At 41.8% G+C, this 18,942-nt stretch overlaps 1 protein-coding gene across 1 annotated transcript; it reads right to left on the minus strand.

Annotated features, from left to right (window-relative positions):
- Positions 1–3,829: 3,829 nt before the first annotated feature.
- stc2a (stanniocalcin 2a) lies at positions 3,830–12,506 on the minus strand. Its single transcript, XM_044127953.1, has 4 exons — positions 12,137–12,506; positions 9,486–9,628; positions 7,861–8,072; positions 3,830–7,650 (listed from the first exon to the last, which is right to left on the minus strand). The coding sequence occupies exons 1-4, from the start codon at positions 12,273–12,275 to the stop codon at positions 7,284–7,286; spliced, it is 861 nt and encodes a 286-aa protein (XP_043983888.1). The 5' UTR covers positions 12,276–12,506; the 3' UTR covers positions 3,830–7,283.
- Positions 12,507–18,942: the final 6,436 nt, after the last annotated feature.

The raw sequence follows: 18,942 nt of genomic DNA on the forward strand, positions 1-18,942 counted from the left end.
CCTTCGCCAGCCACTCTGTGACAGGATTTCCTCCACATCGCCCCGCCCACATCATCTGTAATCTGCCGTCTGATAGGATAATTGCTGTAAGCACACGCCCACTTCACATATTGTCAATGAATGGCAGTTCCATCTTTTCCCAAATAAGGAGGGCTTGAAATCAATAGCAGTTGTAGGAAAGGTAGATTAATGAAGATTAAAAGTACCATATATGTGTATGTGTGTTTCTGTTTTTCGTGGGGTGTGGAGTGGGCTTTCAAAATAGCTTTTTAAACTTTTTGTAACATTCATAACTTTGTGGTCATTCAAGAACCTAAAATAGTAATTTCTTAAAGAAACAGGTCTGTGCCTTCAGTGCTTTGAAAAAGTATGCAAAAGTATTTAACCTTTTATTTACAATATTATCAGACTAAACATCAGTAAGAACATCAGTGAACAGCAAATTTTAGGAGTCCATTCTAACATGAATTTGTCTTAATCTAAACAATTTTATTGTAGCGCTAGCTAGTTGTTAAGACCTGCCAGAAGGTGAATCACCTGAGCCCGTCTGAAGTCTTTTACACTGTTTAACAGGTTTTCTTCCAGGATTGGCTTGTTTTTAGCACCATCACCAGTTTTCCTGTGCCTGGTGAAGGCAAGCATATACTCAGTGTAATGTTTCAACATGAAAATGATGTGCCATGTTTGTTTTTTGCCACAAAAGATTTTGGATGTAGACCAAACTGTTAAATTTCTACCAATTTTGGCCAAAGTTACCCAAGCAATGCTTGGGTAACATTTACTTAAAGCTTAAAGAAAAGAAGGAAATGAGTTATGAATTTCAATATCCTCGCAGTCAATAGATTTCAAAACCATGGTGTAGTATTTGCAAATGCAAATAAGATGATTTGGGTAAGCAAATGGGTTTGTCCTCCACTTCAATCTGGATTGTATCTCCATGTCATGACCTAAGATTGATAGATATTTATTCTAGAAAAATCTGTACACATACATTAAAATGATATCTGCTTTTTTTTTTTTTTTTAAAGCACTTAAGAAACACAGAGAGTGAGAAGTTGCTTGGTTTCACCTCTGTAGACTTTGTGGCATTGTGAGTCCCCCTGGGCAGACCCACCCTTCATTTGTATCCTGGAATAGCAGTGGCAGGCACCAGCCCATCCCGCTCTCTGCAGGGCCTGTTGGGTTGGTTTAACAACACAACGATGTGTCTTCAGCGTCTGGTTTCCCTTAGCATTACCAAACAGCCAGTACAGGTGTTGCTGGTTTAATAGTCTGACCTTCCAAGTGAGAAAGAGAAAGCATTGGCATGGGGGTTTGAAGGTGTGTGCATCTGCATGCCATAAGCCTTTTGAGCTGTGTCAGCATAATTTGTCTGTAAAAGCAGCAAACGTTATTCCCCTGAGAAGGTAGGGCGAGTCTTTATGCAGCAAAATATTTAAAGGACATCCAGTATTACATAAATATGTTTTGAAGGCCCAACAGCAGACAAAAGTGCAGAGCATGCATTCACTCCCAAATGGATCCTAAATGATTCATCTGTGTAACTTAGGCACCCAGTCATTAATTCATTAGATAGCTGCGGAGGACAGGACAGACGTCCACAGAGTGCCTGGGGCCAGCTGTCTCAGGTTTCTCTGCTCTGACACACAGCCTCCTCTCTGTGGTCCAGCCCCCTCTCTGCTAATTTCACCATATCGGTGAAAAAAAAAGCTGTGTCATTCCAAGTGTGAGCTGGGAGACAGTGACTTCTAACTGAAGTCTAGCTGACTTCGCTTAGAGTCAGCCGCCTTTTGTTTTGGCCACGAGGTCATCCATCTCAGACTCAAGTGTTGTTGTAAGTAGCAGCGAGTGACGCAGCATAATTTTCCCTCATACACACTCTGTGGTCTAGACAGTGTGTGCTGCACCACGCTGTGGCCTTGATGGGTTTTTTTTGTTTGCTTTCTCACTAAAATACACACACAGAAAGCACTCCAGCTTTCAAATTTTTTTATAACCGCTTTTCCCCTTTTTTGCCATGTTACTAGCTCAACAGTCAGGGTATTTCACTGGGATTTTATGTGATAGACTGAAAAGTCAGTCAAAATTGGACAGCATCTGTAAACAATGCTATTTAAGACCTGCCATAGATTTTTGATTGGATTTTGGACTTTACTTTGACTCAGTCTTTTGCAGCCGCTGACGGTTCACTTCCATAACAGAACTGCATTTAGCTTCATCCATCTTTCCATCAGCTCTGATCAGCGGTGTTCAGGGTGATGTGCAGTGGTAGTTGTCCTTCCCTTTTTTTGAAATGAAGGTCCAAGGTCAAACGTCTCATCTGACTCGTCTTTCATGTGTTTGCTGTGTCCCTTACATGGCTTGTAGTAAACCGCCAGCAGGACTTTTATTATGACTACTCGCTGAAGAAAATAACACATTTTGTGTAGTGCACAACTAACGGCATCAACACATTTTTCCACCTGAGGTGTGAATCTCGACAGCACCTCCAGAGTTACCATGGGCCTCATAATAGCCATGTTTAGGTAGGTTTGTAGTTGTGCCACTCTCTTTCGTATTTTAAATGGTTGATTAAACAGTTCTCCATTAATTATTTTAAGCTGAAGCCTAACTCTGCTTTAAACAACTTAACCATTTTATCCCTGACCCATCTGGCATGTTACAATTGTTTCCTCTGATTTTCTCAAGCAAAACCTCTGAGGGCTTTACTGAACACTTTTGTTTATACCGACTGATTATGCACTGATTTACCAATTAGAGGACTTCTGGTTTCACTGAAGTTCATTTAGGGGTGTCGGAGTAAAAAGCTGAGTTAAATTAATCTAGTTTTGATCTGAAAACCATGATTTTTCTTTTACTTAATTATACACAACTTTGTTTGCGCATGAAAAACTATTAAAGTTCGTGGTTGAATGGTGACAAAGTTCAAGGAAAGCATATGTTATTTTCTACCATAAAATCCCAGTGCTTTGAAACTTGTATTTCTTCCAAATTTGTCCTGTTGGTCATCTGTAAGCCCATAAAAAAATGTGGCAACAATGCACATTAAGATCAAATTTCAAATAAAATCTACACCAAGAGCCATTTGACCTTTATTTGGATCTCTTAAAGAATTTGTGGCTTTATTTTGTCACCCTCTCGTTGAAATCTAACACCTGCTTCCAGCACCCATATGGCTTTCAGAGGAAATCCCGCCACCTAGTGGTTATTTAGAAAGGCTGCACGCTGAGCGCTGACTTGCAATAGTGTGCGAATGAAGCCCCACGCGAGGGAGGGACGTACTGAACTGCAGAGGTGCTGCTGTTACAGAAACTATTTGGTGTGGTATGACATGGTATGTACCCTCTCTGTCAGAGTGCAGACAAAGTGAAAAAAGAGGGCAGGATTTGTGTTACAAAGATCTAAATGTGCCTCACAAGGAAAACTGTATACTTGAACCCAAGACTACCAGCGAGGCTGCAGAAAAAGCAGTTGGAAGGCGCCCTTTCACATTACAACCCTGTCTAAATGTTTGGTGAGGCAATGTACACTGTTGAGGCAACTCATAAAAAGTGACATTCAAAACCCATCTCGCGCATTGCGCGCAGTCCAGATCCGGTGACGTAAATGATTAGGCCTCCCAAAAGGGAGGATATTTCCAGTCGGTGAAACCTGAAACATGGCCTCTGTTTCGCTGTTAGAAAAAGGAGGCAGCACGTCCTGTGAGATTACGGTGTCCTCTAACCCGAGGGTACACCTGAGACACCGGGGCCTTCATTGATGCCCTGCTCGGAGCCGGATGGAAGATTTGCCTCCAGAAAATAAAATGGGAAATGATATCAGACACAAATTGTTTTATGACACAAAATATTTTAATGAGAAAAAAAAAAAACAATACAGCTTAGAAGGAGCCAAGGATACTGACAGGGCCTGATGCGATATCAACTCAAAAATATTCTTGTTTTCTTTTACCTTGTGCTTAACAGAGGAGAGCAACGTGACGTGGCAGCAGAGCACCAGGAATACAGGGGCACGGTTAGTTTCATTTTCCTCAGAGGACATACAAGAAAAGCCATTCAAGCCACAATACATCATTACAAAAAGCCATATTTTAAACCTAATGACAGAGAGCTGAGCAGATTGTCACTTTAAAACACATACAGTACATTCTCAAGAGGATTAGCTTATGTCCTGTGTTGGGATTATCACAGCAATCCCAACTTTCCACAATCAACTTTAAAAAAAAGAAAAGAAAAAACATTAAAATAATCAACAACAGCCTGAAAGCCTTAAGTATTACAGTCTTTAAATGTCCATAGGGAAATAAATTTAAAGAAAAAATGTGTTGATTGAGCCTGAATTTTTGCACAACCCCCTCTACACCATCAGGTGCATTGTGCTCATGTGCTGTGCTTCCAGAGCAGAAGCATGACTCTGTGTTTTTGATCTTAAGGAGTAAGAGAAAAAGGGCAAAAGAGAAAGTTATGACAGAGTGAATCAACAATTTGTTTTGAAATAAGACGTTGACTGCAACCGTCTCCCTCGCGCTTTCACTCCTCCCTGCCTTCCCTGTGCTGCTGGCTCTTGGCCACGGCCCAGAGGAATTCTCTGGTGGCTTCGGTAAATATAACATTTACAATAACAACGCCAGAGTCCTTGTGTGTGGACTTAGCCCACTTCCTGGGTCCTTGCTGCGCTGCCTGCAGCTCTGACGGGTAAAATAACAGGCCTTCACGTCTGACCCAGAGTCCGGAGAGGGATAGGGGCTAATTTAGAGACAGCCAGAGATCTGGAAGGTTTCTGTCAAGCCTGTTTCCTGCCCTCAGAGATGCCAGAGAGAGTGGTATGGCCCAAGCACAGAATGGGGCTAAATTGGGTCTTAAGGAGCTGTGCGGCGATGCGGGACTCTGTGGTGTGCTTGATAAGGAAACCAGGCTGGTCAGATGAAATATAGCTTTTGATTAGAGGGCGACTGCTGTGCTAATGTGGATCTCTTGGCTAAGCTGTCCAGCACAAACCGACAATCATCCAAAGTGCAAAATCTAAGCCTTCTGTGGCTCAACACCAATATAAAAATAACTCAACATTAAATCTTTTCACGACAAAGTAATTATCCATTCACGTAAATCACAGAGAAGCGGTCACTGTGGACATTAACCAGTTTAGGCACGGTGATGTTTTATGATTTTTACATTTCAAACTTAAACACCCTCCCCTGGCTGCACTTTACCGATAGCTGACTGAGAATGAATTACTCTTCATTGACAATTTATTAACAAGCTGAAGTTAAACAGTGCTTTGCAGGAGTGTTCCTACGCCTTGAACTTTTTCACCTCACATAGTAGCCACAAACTTTATTGTATTAAAATAGGATTTTATGCAATACACTAGCACAAGGAAGTGCATAATTGTGAAGTAAAACTTAAGATCCAAAGCTCAGGTGGAAAAATCTAATATAAAGAGTAACTATTAGTTGTGCACTCCACAAGTGTAGCCTATACTGAATGGTGACTAATGCCAGAAAGACAGTGTTGAAGCAAAGTCATAGGAAATCACTTTGGAAATTTGTCCTAAGCCATGTTTAGCACACAACAAACATGTTAAAGGAGGTACTTATACTAGATAAAACCAATATATAGCTTTTTGCCCTAACTGCAAAATACAATGTGTGGCAGAACACAAACACTCAACCTTACTCTGAAAACACTATCAACATATGAAGCTTGGTAGAAGGAGCTTTTCTTCAGCAAGCTCAGGGAGGCGAATCATGATCATAGTTGATGAGTCGATTGATGTAGCTACATACAGAGCAATCTTGGAGAAAACCAGTTAAAGACTGAGGTGTAAGTTCACCTTCTTGCAAAATAATCACCCTCACCAAGCCACCCAGATCTAAAGTAAGAATCTATAGCAGGGCTTGAAAAATTCCTGAAGACTATTCAGGCAATCTGATTGAGCTCAAGCTGTTTAGCGAACAATATGAAGAATATTTATGCTATAGCTGTGTAACGATGGTAGAAACACACGTCAAAACGTTGCAACAGCCATCATACAACCAGGTTGAATGACAGTGAATGAAACATTTTTCAGATTCCAGTTTGGAAGAGAAACAATGCATTTCCCTCCTACTTCACATTTATACACTACCTTGTGTAGCTCTATCACATACAATTTGAATAAGATATGTCAAAGTTTGTGATGGTAACATAACTAGAATGTGAAAAAGTTTAATGAGTGTGAATACTTTTGGAAGAGACTACACAAGTGAGCCTGAAATGTTTCCGAGACTGAGTTTCTGAAGCTCCGTTAGCAATCAAAGAGAGATGGATTTTTGCATGAAAATAAGACACATGCCAAGACTTTACCCAATAATTGTGAGGCTGCAGGGTCCAAAATAAAAAAAATAAAATAAAAAAAACTGTCTTGCTTTGTTCCTACTCGATGAGCTTAAACTCGATCAGTCTTAGCTTTTATGTCTCTCTATGCAGATGAGCCATTATTATTTTCTTAACTATCCATAACCTCTTAAGAGCGCACTTTTTCTTTTAAACGATGCCCAATTTTGTCGGCTTTATGGCCATCATGCACTAAGATTCATATGTGCCAGAACTGGACAAAACCTGTACAACTTCTGTTTAATCATCAAGTATCTATGAGGGCATTATAAACATTCTGACTCTGAAACAGCAAAATGGTGTATAGTACATATCTACACTTCAATGTATGATTGGTGCAATACTGTAAAGAGAACAACAGCACACTGTATACTTTGTCATCAATAGTGTCTCAGTATTGCATATTGTAGCTATATTTATACATGGTCATATAAATATAGATAAGTTTATTTCTATGTACATTTTGATATTTCAACATTGCATAAAGAATAAAATAAATAATACAAATATAATCAAATCTTACAGTCAGTAATGATTTGAGAAAATGCTATATTAGAGCCAAAAAAGACCTAACAGTTGAAATAGTTATGGTAACAACTGTTAATCGTTTAAAAAAAAAAGAAAAGAAAAAAAAACAACAACAAAAAAAAAAACAAAACTGTGGCCTAAAGTCTACACCACAATTACCCTGCAAGTTTACCATATGGGACTGCTGGAATGACTGGAGAGGTGGAAGAGAAAAGGAAAGATTGGGGACTTATTTCCTTTTGCTCAGTCTGTCTGGGAGATTATGCTTGTGTAGAGGCATGTGTGTGCATATGTGTCTTCCTGTGATGGCATGGATGTGTGCACAAGTCTGCAAATGTGGCTTTTTAAATGTTGCAAGAGATACAAAGATCTCTTGAGGTTTCACCTTCGAATGTCGGCCTTGGGGTCTTCCTGCTCAGTCACCACGGCTGCTTCTGGACTGTGGCGGCGGGACCCTTGACTGCGATTGCGCGGGTGAGCGTTGAGGGCTGCCTTACCAGCTCGTTCCTTGTCGCCTTGCCGTGGAAGGCGTGGGTGCTCTGGCTCTAGATGGGGAGAAGGGAAGGGGTGGTGGTGGTGGTGTTCAACAACGGCGCTGGGAGGAGAAGGGACGAGGGAGGAGCAGAGGCTCAGGCTGTCACACAGCGCCCCCCAGTTCTGCTCGCACTGTAGTCGGACGCTGCGAGTTAGTGCTTCCTTGACTTCCTCGCCGCAGCTCAGGAGAATATTCACCAGCTCCACATATGGGCTGGGCAGAGAGAGGCGGATTAACTCACATGAATCCTGTGATTTAACATTTGGAAGTAAAATGTTAAATTTTACTTCCAAAATGATCTTGCACATTAGGATGAAAAACTGTGATAAGGCTACTGAAATGACTAGAAACAACTTTCAATGGAAGTCTAGAATTGTAAAGAATGAGACAAGAGAGAAGAGGCAACCCAGTGCAGCTGCTTACCCTTTAGGGAAAAGGTCTTGGAAGTGGATCATCTCCACCATGACTGCCACATTCTCCTTTGCAGCAGAGCACAGGTTGTGTTTGATGTAGCACTCTCTCTGGAGCTGGAACACCATCTCCTTAATGGTCACACACTTTCTGCTGATGCAGCTGAACTTGTGGCGTAAACCATGGGCCATGCACTTTAGAGCATCCTTGATGAAGGATTTTCCCTGCGTGCATAACACAAAGACAAAGACACTGAAGTACCCTTGGATAAACGCATCATCAGCTAGTTGGAAAAGAAGGAAAAAAATCTGTGGGCTGGTATAACTCAGCCAACATGGGCATGTGGGACTTGTGGATTTTGCTCGGACTGAAGGTGGCCAGTGTTCACAATGAGTTTCTCTGATGGACCACTTGATTTTATGAAAGATAACTTTTGTCAGAAAAATATTTTGGATACCATATGTAGGTCTTTGCTGGGTCTTAAATGGGTATTAAGAAAATCAGTTCAAATACTGCAACAACGAATTACCCATATGGGTCCCATAATTTCCCTTGAATGAAACCTATAAAGGGAAGTAACTTATTTAGCCCTTGCATATAAATGCTGTTTAACAAAACAAACAATTTGATTTAACTTGTTTCCATTGGAATACACAACAAATTGTTGCCCATACTGATACTAAAATAATACAATTTCTGTAGTTATAGTAATATCATCTTCAAAATCCTTCTTTTTAAACTAGAAATTTCCTCATGCAGCCAAATTGCTATTTGTTGTAAGAACAAAAATGTGTGGCAGTCTTCTTTTAGCCAGCTGACTGGAAGTGTGCAGCATACAGGTGTGCAGGAATGGCGGGGCTGTTTTATTCATTTCCCAATAGGCACTGGCAACGCTAAGGCAAAAATGTTAACAGTTAACCATTGCTCTTATTTGTCATGGTGTCCAGCAAAGAACAGTAAAGTTTGCTAGCTAGCTTAGCTGTGCTAAACCAAACTGAACAGCAAGTTTAGCTTCTTAACCCTGAAGGAGTTTCTGCCTGTGAAGAGCACATCTTAGCTGTAGTTCTCAGGCAGACGCTGACCATTGGTCGAAGAGATTTTAAATAGTATTACTACGTTTTAAACAGTTATCTATATAAGCAATTTATTATAATCTACCCAGATGAAATACAGGAAAATGTTGCACCACATTTTGGCTACACGCTAACAGATTGTTTTATCAGTGACTGAACCCGTTTTGTTGTTTCAGAGAATGTGTTGAAGAATGAACTCTGGAGTCAGTGGTTAAATGGTCCGGTTTTGATTAATTTTATGCAACCGGCACTCATAGATGTGCATTCCTAGTGTGTGACCTTATGGACACATTAACACTGTAGTCGAGCTCGATTTGGCCGGGTGTCAACCTCCGCCAAGTATGAAAAGTAAACTAACTGGGCCCCAGGCCAGCTGGCACACGACCCCGGGGTCCATAAGCAACTCATCTTCCGATCAAAACCGAAGAGATTAAATGTGAAGTGCATTTCAGATAGCACACTTGAAAACAAACGGACAACAAAAACCCCCCAAACATTTACTTTGCGGTTTTAGAGGAAAACCGTGCAGCAAAATGTCTGCAAACAGACAGACTAGCTTAATACCTGAGAGTCGAATTTGCCAGCGTTGTGCAGAAACGTCATGCAGATTTCCTGCAGCCCTCGTATCTCACAGGAGTTATTCTCAAAGCACTCAAACACACCGCAGCCAACATCCCCAGCGCTCACCAGGCAGTGCTGGATCTCAGCTGGAAAAGAAGAACAGGTTAGGCAAGGGACCTTATGTGCTCACAGCAGAGATGACACATGCTGAAAGGGGTGACGGCTATAAAGACAGTACAGCTTGAAGGCACAACTTCACTTTGGGTTTAATCACAAAGTGTACGAGGCGTGTAACTATTTGCACAGATGTGGGCGGTCATTCGTGTCTTCATAACATCGAGCCTAAGAGGGGGGAGAAAGGATGCTGAGGGAAGATGGGCATCAGGAGGTGGGGAACACTTGGTGGGAGATATATATAAATATATATATAGAGAGAGAGACTGTGTCATTCTGCACCACAGTCATCTGCACTGCCTGGCGTTGAAATGGGATGGTGCATTGCAGATATTCCTTTTACAACAAACGCAGCCATATCAGTTTATGTTTTCCTCTCTGAGAAATGTGTATCAACAAGTACTTTAGTACTGCTTTTGCAGAGACGAAAGTTGCACGTCAAAAAAGTCACAATAATGCAGTCGGGGATGCACAAGCGGCAAAAGAAATTGATGCATGGAAGCATCAGCTCAGTTTGAACTCACCGGCATTCAAATGCAAATGTTACCAGAAATATACATTTGATCAAGACCTTAAAACTGTCGTGTTTCATGTATTATCCTAGTTGTGCCGATAGCTGTAACCAAGACCTGCTGTGCTCTGAAAATGAGCTGCAATTCGCATATACCCAAACAAGTTTATGACACTTGCCCTATTGTCACTGTGGACAGTCAAGTTGGATATTGTACAATTAAAGTACAGCTCAGGGGTAGTTTTTGAAAGGATTCACTCCTCAGAGCATCATTCTGTCAGGGTATGGCACAATCACTTGGGGTTAAAAAACAAAAAACAAAAAGGTCATCAGTAAAGCCCAAACAGGTCTTCAGTAGCTTTTTCTGCGATGCCAAGTAAATATCGATTGTATTGTTGACTGCTTGAAGATATCATTATGAATCGGGCTGCAGAGCAACAATTGCAAATATTGGTGAGCAATAAACTCCTAAACTAATTACATAGGGGCCTCTGGAGTTACTGGACTTCATTGACACACACACAAAAAAAATTATTGAAGCAGCTGTGTGCAAGTCAGCTCCACCCAGTGAGCACCTCATGGGCTTAAAGTGCAAGTTCTACATTTTGTCAATTATAGGACCAATACTTGTGAAAGAAGAGAGCTCCTAGTCTTTTTTGGCAACGGGAAGTCCTTATATATATATATATATATATATATATATATATATATATATATATATATATATATATATATATATATATATATATATATATATATATATATCGCAATGCATAAAGTGGTCAAAAATTAAGTAAATTACACTCAAGACTTTATCAAATCACAAGTTAGATTTTTTTTTAAATGCAGACAAATAAACAGGGGGTCTATCGCTTGCAGAGCGGCACGCACATAACTGCTACTGCTTCTGATGACTGGTGATGATGCCGATGTGTCAGAGGAGACACCGTTCGCGTCGTAATGGATTAAAGGTGACTTAATAGAAATCAAGCTCGTTAGCAAAGATTATCTGGTGACCAGAAGTATGTGGGGATGTGGCCGGGGAGAAGTGGCGAGAGAAAGGGGGAGAGAAAGGGGGATGAGTTGTGTGCAGAGAGTTGAACTTTAGTGCGCAGGAAAAGTGAGCTGCTGTCAGCAGTGCTTGTTTTGGCGTCGCGGGAATGCGCTCGGATTGTACGAGCTCGGTAGCAAACGTGCATTGAATTACACCGCGGCGTTACCGGGGGGTCTCTGCTGCTGCTGCGAGACCTGCGCTGGGAGTTTGTCCCCCCCTACCCCCCCATTTCCCTGGTGAGGAAGAGGAAACATAACATTGATGTTCTGATACACATGATCGCTCGCCTGTCAGGCTTGCTGAAGGACGAACGAGGCGAAAGTACAGTTGTTGTTTTGGGTTTTTTTTCGGGAGAATTAAGACTGAGCTCTCCCACCTGTATTTTATGGAGATTATAGATATATTAGTTGGTCTTTAGCAGCGATCCGCGACAAGAGCGCTAAAATCTGATGGATTACATCGCCCATCAGTTCTTTTTTTTTCCCCCTCCCGCACATTCAGAAGGAAAAAAAAAGGTTTTCGTCAGACAGCTGTTAGGACACCTAGGCTACACACGCGCGCACACGCGTCCACCGGAGCGCGCCCTCACCTAGATGTGCAGCCGTGTGGATTACCTATCACCTTGTGCCATTCTATTAATAGTTTACCAACGTATTGAATTTCTGTCTGGGAGTATTTACAAAATATCGCCTTTCATGGGAGTCGAGGAGCGTCACTCAACGTGAAACGACGGAATTTAAGCCAAAATTGCGGATCTCGGAGTTTGCCCAACCGTGCCTCCCGGCATGCTTTAATTTGCAGCTACAGAAACACGTGTCCCGGGCAAACCCCTCTCCACCTCCTTTTCCGCCCCCCCTCCTCCTCCTCCCTCCAAATTCCCCTTCCCGTTTCTCTGCAGATACCTCCCTGTCTTACCTGTGTTCTGCAGGGAGAGGCGTCCTTTCTGGCTGGTGGGCTTCTCCGGGGGCAGCTCGTGAAAATCAATATTATCCGATCCCACCGCTTGCTTCAGCACTGACAAAACCAGCAGCGCCACGGCCAGCTTGACCAGCATTGCGTCTCCGGCAGTGTGTCTCCGTTCCCGGCAAAGATCCGGCAGAGAGAGTGCGTGTCTCTGTGTGTGCGTGCGTGCGTGCGTGTGTGTTTGTGGGTGTGTGTGTGTCTGCGAGGGTTCACCTTGGATCAGCGATCGGCGCAGCTGCGACTCGGTGTGTCATGGAGCAGCTGTGTGGGACTGAATGCATGAGCTGGAAGGGATGCTGCCTATATTTCTCTAGAGCCCCGGGTGTCAATTTGGATGAAGGAGTTAAGCAGGTGTTGTCGGTCGGGGCATCGCAGCCAATCGGAGTCGAAGAAATCCGCGTCCAAGGTTTTAGGGGAGTGTCCACTTTAAAAGTATCCTTTTTGCCGTAAAACTAGCGTCATATGGCAACGTTGATGATCTGCAGTGATTCAAAAACTAAAGTGATGGAATATCTGGTCTGAAGATAGTTTGCGTTCGAGACGGTTTGCGAGGAAAATTGGGAAACTTTAAGAGTCTTGCATTGACAAAAGTTGGTTTGTTTAAGATGAAGGGGGCAAAATGTACCTGTGACTTTCCAGCTGTACACTCTGCAGCCTGTGAAATCACTCGTAAAACAGCGAGTGAAGCCACCACAAAGCCTTACAGTGACTCCAGAGAAGCCAGTGAAAGTTTTGCGAAGACAAAAACGCAGGGGGAAAATTATACTTTTACGACGCAATCTGGTCAAACAAATATAATTATTTTAAGACTTTGCAATAACAGTTAACTGAAAACAGAATGCTTATAATTAGAAGGCCTTTTCTTCTTCTTCGCATTTTATGAGGAATTTCAAGATTTTTTGTTGCACAAAGCCCTGTTTATTCTGTGACAACGGGGGTCTGCAAACCACTACAAGGAGTGACAGAAGAACAGAGGGGAAACATTGGCAGAAGTCAAAGAGTTTTTCTTCTTTTTTTTTTCATGAGCAACCTTCAAAGGTGCCCTGGGCGAAAATGGTAAACTTAATGACTCTTCAGGAGGAACATTATGTTTCCAGTGACTTGAAGGTACTTGTGCCTTTTGGGTGAAAGCCTCTCTATGTCTATAGGAGCCAGAGGTGCAATGTAAGCTCCCCTGGAATGCCGTGTGTTGTTACACCATTCATCATGCCAAAGTTCTGACTGCCATGAGGGTGAAAGATGGGAGCCTGCACTAAGTTCTCCAGCCTCAAGGGGGCCCACTGATACTAATTGTTTAAAATCTTTTTTTTTTTTCTTTTGCACAAGCACAACGTCACAATGGAGAAGTCAAACTACTGTCCTGAGCAACCAGAGACCCAGCAACGACAGGAAAAAGAACACACACAGCGACTGTGCCTTGTAAAATCATTTATACGCCTTAATCTTTTGCACATTTTGTCACGTCACAAGCACAAATGTAAGCTCTCAGTTTTTGTCTTTTTTCCTCTCCCTTTCTTTTGCATTTGTAGTAAGCCCCTTACTTGGAAACCACCAAATCAACCCGACGCACCAAACGTCCTTTAGAATATCCACCTAATTAGTAAACAGAGTCCATCTGTGCGTGATTTAATCTCAGTGTAAACACAGATGTGGTCTGAAGGTTTGTTCAGGAAGATTAATGAACAAACAGCACCAAGGCCGGGGAGCACAGCAGAAAGGTCAGAGATAATGTTGTGAAGAAACCTAAGGCGGGTCCTGAAGCAATATTCCAAGCTGCGAACGTCTCACTGTCCCATCTATTGTCTGAGATTCAGTTTCCACCGAAGCTGAGAGGCCCGAGCAATTAGAGCACTCTGGAGGAAGTCTGGAGATCTATAGCTCAGGTGGAAGAATAACTTCTAAAGACAACTACTAGTGCACACAACGAATCTGCCGTTTATAGGGGATTGGCAAAAGTAAAGCCGATGTGGACAGAAAGCCTTAAGAAGTCACATTCGCAGTCATGTAGACACAGACATGCCCCTAAACTTAAAGACTTGCAGCCTTAAATGCACTCAAACGTGTTTCTACAAAGTATGCAGACGGAAATCACATCTATTTCTGATTTCTATTTGTAAAAAAAAAAAAGGAACCATACATAATTTTTTTCTTCCATTTATCAAATATAATAGTTCATTTGTGTCGGTCTATCACAAAAACCCAGCAAAATATTATCAAAGTTTGTCATTGTAAGGTGACAAAATGTAAAAAAAAAAGAAAAGAAAAAAATCAAACCAGTGTGAAGACTTTTGCAGAGCACTGCAGTACTCCAGGCAGCCTAGTTTTTTTCTTTACATCCAACACTAAATGTCTTTTTGACTGTGGGCACACCTCAGGGAAAGCAGCATTGACATGACATGCAAACTCCCAAAACCTCAGCTGGTGGTTTACTGCTAAAACTCTCAGGTGTGAACCGCAGTTTAACCTCCATCACTCGGCAGCGTAGTAACGAGTAGCAGGAACGTGGTTTGGAGTCTGTGTGCAATGCGCCACTGCTCAGGCGCCCCATAAATGAGCATGGGGAAACGATTGGTGGTTTAGTGTGTGACAAACAAAAAGGCCTGTGATTGACTGTGGCCTCTGATTTCATAGATCAGTGACTTTGAAATCTGTTTATGATAACATTTCATTTACTTTCATAAAATCTTTTTCATGAGAAAATCTGGCATTGTTTGACGGAAAAAGCTTTTAAACCAAAGCTATATTTAGAGTGTTATTGAAATTAGCCTACAGCGGGAACTGGACTACAGCTCCATCCTAACCAAAATGGTGATCACTCCAAGCTCTAAATATAGATAATTATTATCTTGGGGCTGCAGTATCAATCGTTTTAATTGAGCTCGGTAGTCAGCAAAACGAGCCACAGCTCAGAAATTCAAAGAATTTTGGTAAGGAGAGCAGGAAAAAAATCCCCTTGGCATTTTGATATTCTTATTACGCTCTTATTATAGAAATGTTAGACTTCAATCCCTCTCTGCCGTTTGGTTATCTTACCCGTCTTTGTTTTTAAGCATGTGATATTGCGTTGCATTTAAAATGCCCTTATTAGAGGCTTTCTAGAACTCCCAGAAGAAAGAAATAAAGTTGTTCCAATCTTTGGTTAAAAGTTGGCATTATCTTAATCTGGGTATTCAGCCATTTGGATTTCCATCACGCTCACACAGGGGGGTGTAGCACACCGTGACACACGTCTGGAGATGAGCTTAGTATTCAGTGGAGCCTTGACCACAAGCTGGAATCTCCAGTTCAATTGACGTCTGTTAGGCACAGCCCACGCTCTCCACACACCCTTGATTTGGCCCAATCGCCATGCTGCAGAGAACCACAGGCTTGTAATAGAGAAAGAGTGTGTGTGTGTGTGTGTCAGCACTGCCCTCTGATGTTGCATTCAGGTTGTGTGGGAAACAACTGCTGCAGACCTTCAACCCAAGCTTAACATCCAGAAGACACCTGATTATAACGCTTGCTTACACCCAGGCTCTCCTATCCCTGCAATAATCGTTGGGACGTGCACATCATTAAATACCTAGAAACTATGCAACACGTCTTTGGGTAATACAAAAAGCTGCTGTGCTGTGAAAAATCATCAACTATTGAAATGTTAAAAATGTTGATTACAGGGGTTTAATATTACACTTGAGATATGGTACGTATGTGCAGAATGCAGGAAATAAATCTAAACCAGTAAATATATCACTTCAGATAAATCTTGGAATCGGTTCACGCAGTTGTTACTGTTGAATCAAGTTTTGTTTCCTACCAACGATGAGTAAATGCTATTCCCCATGTTTCGAGCAATTCAAACAACTTTTTTCAATCCATTTTTTTTTTTTCACAGCAATTCTTACCTTTGGAGACAATTCACTTGACTGTTCTCTAGGATTCAATGTAGTTACTTAGTTTCTTTTTGTCAGGACTCTGGGTTTATGGGTTGGTTTTGCTTTTCATTTTATTTAGCTTTAGGTTTTAGTTCACTTTATTTTAGCCCTTCATGGTCCTTTTGATATTATTATTTGAGGTATTTAGTGTAATTAGAATTGTATTATTGCTGTCCTTATTTTCAGTCCTTTATGGTATTTCTAGTTAGGTTATTTCTTAAGTCCTTCCAGCTCCCCCAGAAGTGTTACTAGTTCTTATTTTGTCAGTAGGTTCAATTAGTCTTTCTTTAGTAATTCTAGTTAGATTATTTCTTTAAGGGTTGCAGTCCTGCAACTTTTAGATGTGTCTCTGCTGCACCGCATCTGAATAGAAGAATTAGGTCATTAGCAAGTCTCTGGAGAACTGATCTACACAAGGAGGAGGTAATTAAGCCATTTCATTCCAGTGTTTTGTGCCTATGGCACATCTAAAAACTGCCGGACAGCAGCCCTTGAGGACTGGACTTTGACACCTGTGGTTTAGATTTTCTATTTTCTCTAGCTCTATGTTCCTTAGTTCTTATTGTTGTTAGTTCCACCTTGTTTCTATTTAGGTTTGATTATGGTTTCCCTCATATCTTTCTCTCCTAGTTCATCAGGTTTTCTTTTGTCTTTTGTATTAGAAGTATTTTTCAGCTCCCCGTTTCCTCCCTTTTGTGTTCCCCAGCAGATCTCCTTAGTTTCCCTGTGCCACCTTCTCCCCACCCCTCAGCTAGCTCCTCTGCCAACTACTCACACCTACAGTCAGTCTTCTCATCTAGCAAGGCTATTGTTCCAATTACTACCTCCCAGTACTTAAGCTCCTCTTTTTCAGTCACAACTCTCCAGTCTGTCTTGTTATCCTGCTTGTCTCTATGCTTGTCATTCTCCCCCCTGTGTTCCTTAGAATCTCTTCGTGTCTCAGTTTTGGATTTGCTTTGTCCTTGTGTTTCCCTTGGATGTTCATTTTTTTGTAAGTTGGACTCTGATTTTGTTAATTAAATTTTCTAAACCGCACCACGTCTTTACCTGCTGCTTTTGGGTCCACCACACCACCTCCTGACACTTTAATTAAAACCAAGCAGCGAGGTTATCATCAGTCAATATCTTACCTCTAGGATGCAGTTTTCTGAGCAATCTCTGTTTGAAAAAAGCAAAGATATCAATAAAGTTATGGCACATCCACACTCTGTTGTCTAAGCATCTGTTTACTGCACGGATGGGTTCGGAGACACCTGGTAACATAATGTAGATCTGTGTATCATCTGTGCAGTTTCGATGGGTAATCTTATTTTCACTTGTGGGATACGTCACCAGTTAGTCATACTAACTAGTCAGGAACTTCTTGTCTGTTATGTTCTCAGAGGCTTGTTATGTAATAGGCAACAACAGTAATCTAGGTAATACTATGTGGCTCTTACCTCAAGCTTCCACTAGAGTCGTCCTCAAGGTACTTCCTGATTTAATCCTCAGCTGCAATGCTCATCCAGAGAACCTTCATCAGCGTTTCTCCCTCTTCCAATCTATTGTACCTCACCAGCCTTTCAACCACAGCCAGAGTCACTGGGGATCAGCAAGTGTTTCTATGGTCTGCCTAGGCCACCCACAAATCCACAGCATCCTCTACCCTTTTCTGTTTCAGTGACCATCTTAACTCAACTGTAGCTCATAATTGAGTTAATTTTACTGGCACAGAGGGACATAGGTTAGTATACTAACCACTATAGTGGTGCTTTGTGTTCAATCCTGGCATTTGTTCTTCCTGCATGGAGTTTGCATCTTCTCACCGGGCACAAGTGGGCTCTCTCTCTCCAGCTTCTTCCACTGTCTACATAGTTCTGTAAATTGCTCTTAGATGTCAGTTTAATAAGCATGCATTATTGTGAATCTCTGTGTTGCTCTTTGATTCACTCATACATACCAGGTATGCCCGTCTCCCGCCCAATGACAGCTGGTAATAGGCACCAGCCCCTGGTGACGCCTGGTAGGATAATCTGGTAAATATGAAGGACCGGTGGATATTCAACTGATTGCAAACCAACCTGGTCTGTGGACATTTATGTCTATAACCCCTTCATGTAAGCCTGATGGTCTTGTAAAGCTTTGCAGGTTTGTGTTTTCCAGCCCTATGTTGAGAACTTCATGTTTCTCCAAAGTGAGTCTAGACAGGCATGGGCTGTCAATTAAGTAAGGATAACCCTAGAAAATATCGGAACAGTTCCTTCAATGACTTAAATGTTGTTCCTGTTAAAAATATATATTATGCATACAAAGCAAGATGGTGTTATCTAATTCTCAAGGACATTGTCGCAGGAACAAAGCTTTGACTGGCATAAAGTTAATTCCCATTGACTGCTGCACTGTAAACATACAGAAAACAGACATGTGTTCTGAGTTGGGACCCCTGGGGATCTGGCAAGTGATGGACCAATGAAACCACAATAGAGAGGCCAGCCTGGGGTGTGTGCTGGCATGTTTGTGTGTAAATTGTGGGTGGGAGGGGAGAGGAGATGCTTTTCCTGGAGGGAGGCTTCTGTAACAGCTATTAATGTTACCAATTTACAGACTCCTTATTTCGCTTTACGGGAAGTATGTGGGTGTAATTAGTTACAAGTGAAGACTTTTATAGTACAAAGGAGCAGTATAACAACTAGTGAGTGACCCCACATGAAGCTTCTCTAAAAATACCACACTTATATCGCAGCCACTTCTATGTGTAAAAAGCCAAAAGGGAAAGTATAATTGCAAACAATGTTTGTTTTTGAGGGGAGGTTTTTGCAAACTTTCAGACATTATTCAGAGTCGTCTATTGTGTGGCTACAA

This window comes from Gambusia affinis, linkage group LG09 (genome assembly GCF_019740435.1).
Source record: "Gambusia affinis linkage group LG09, SWU_Gaff_1.0, whole genome shotgun sequence".
In the NCBI taxonomy this organism is placed as follows: domain Eukaryota; kingdom Metazoa; phylum Chordata; class Actinopteri; order Cyprinodontiformes; family Poeciliidae; genus Gambusia; species Gambusia affinis.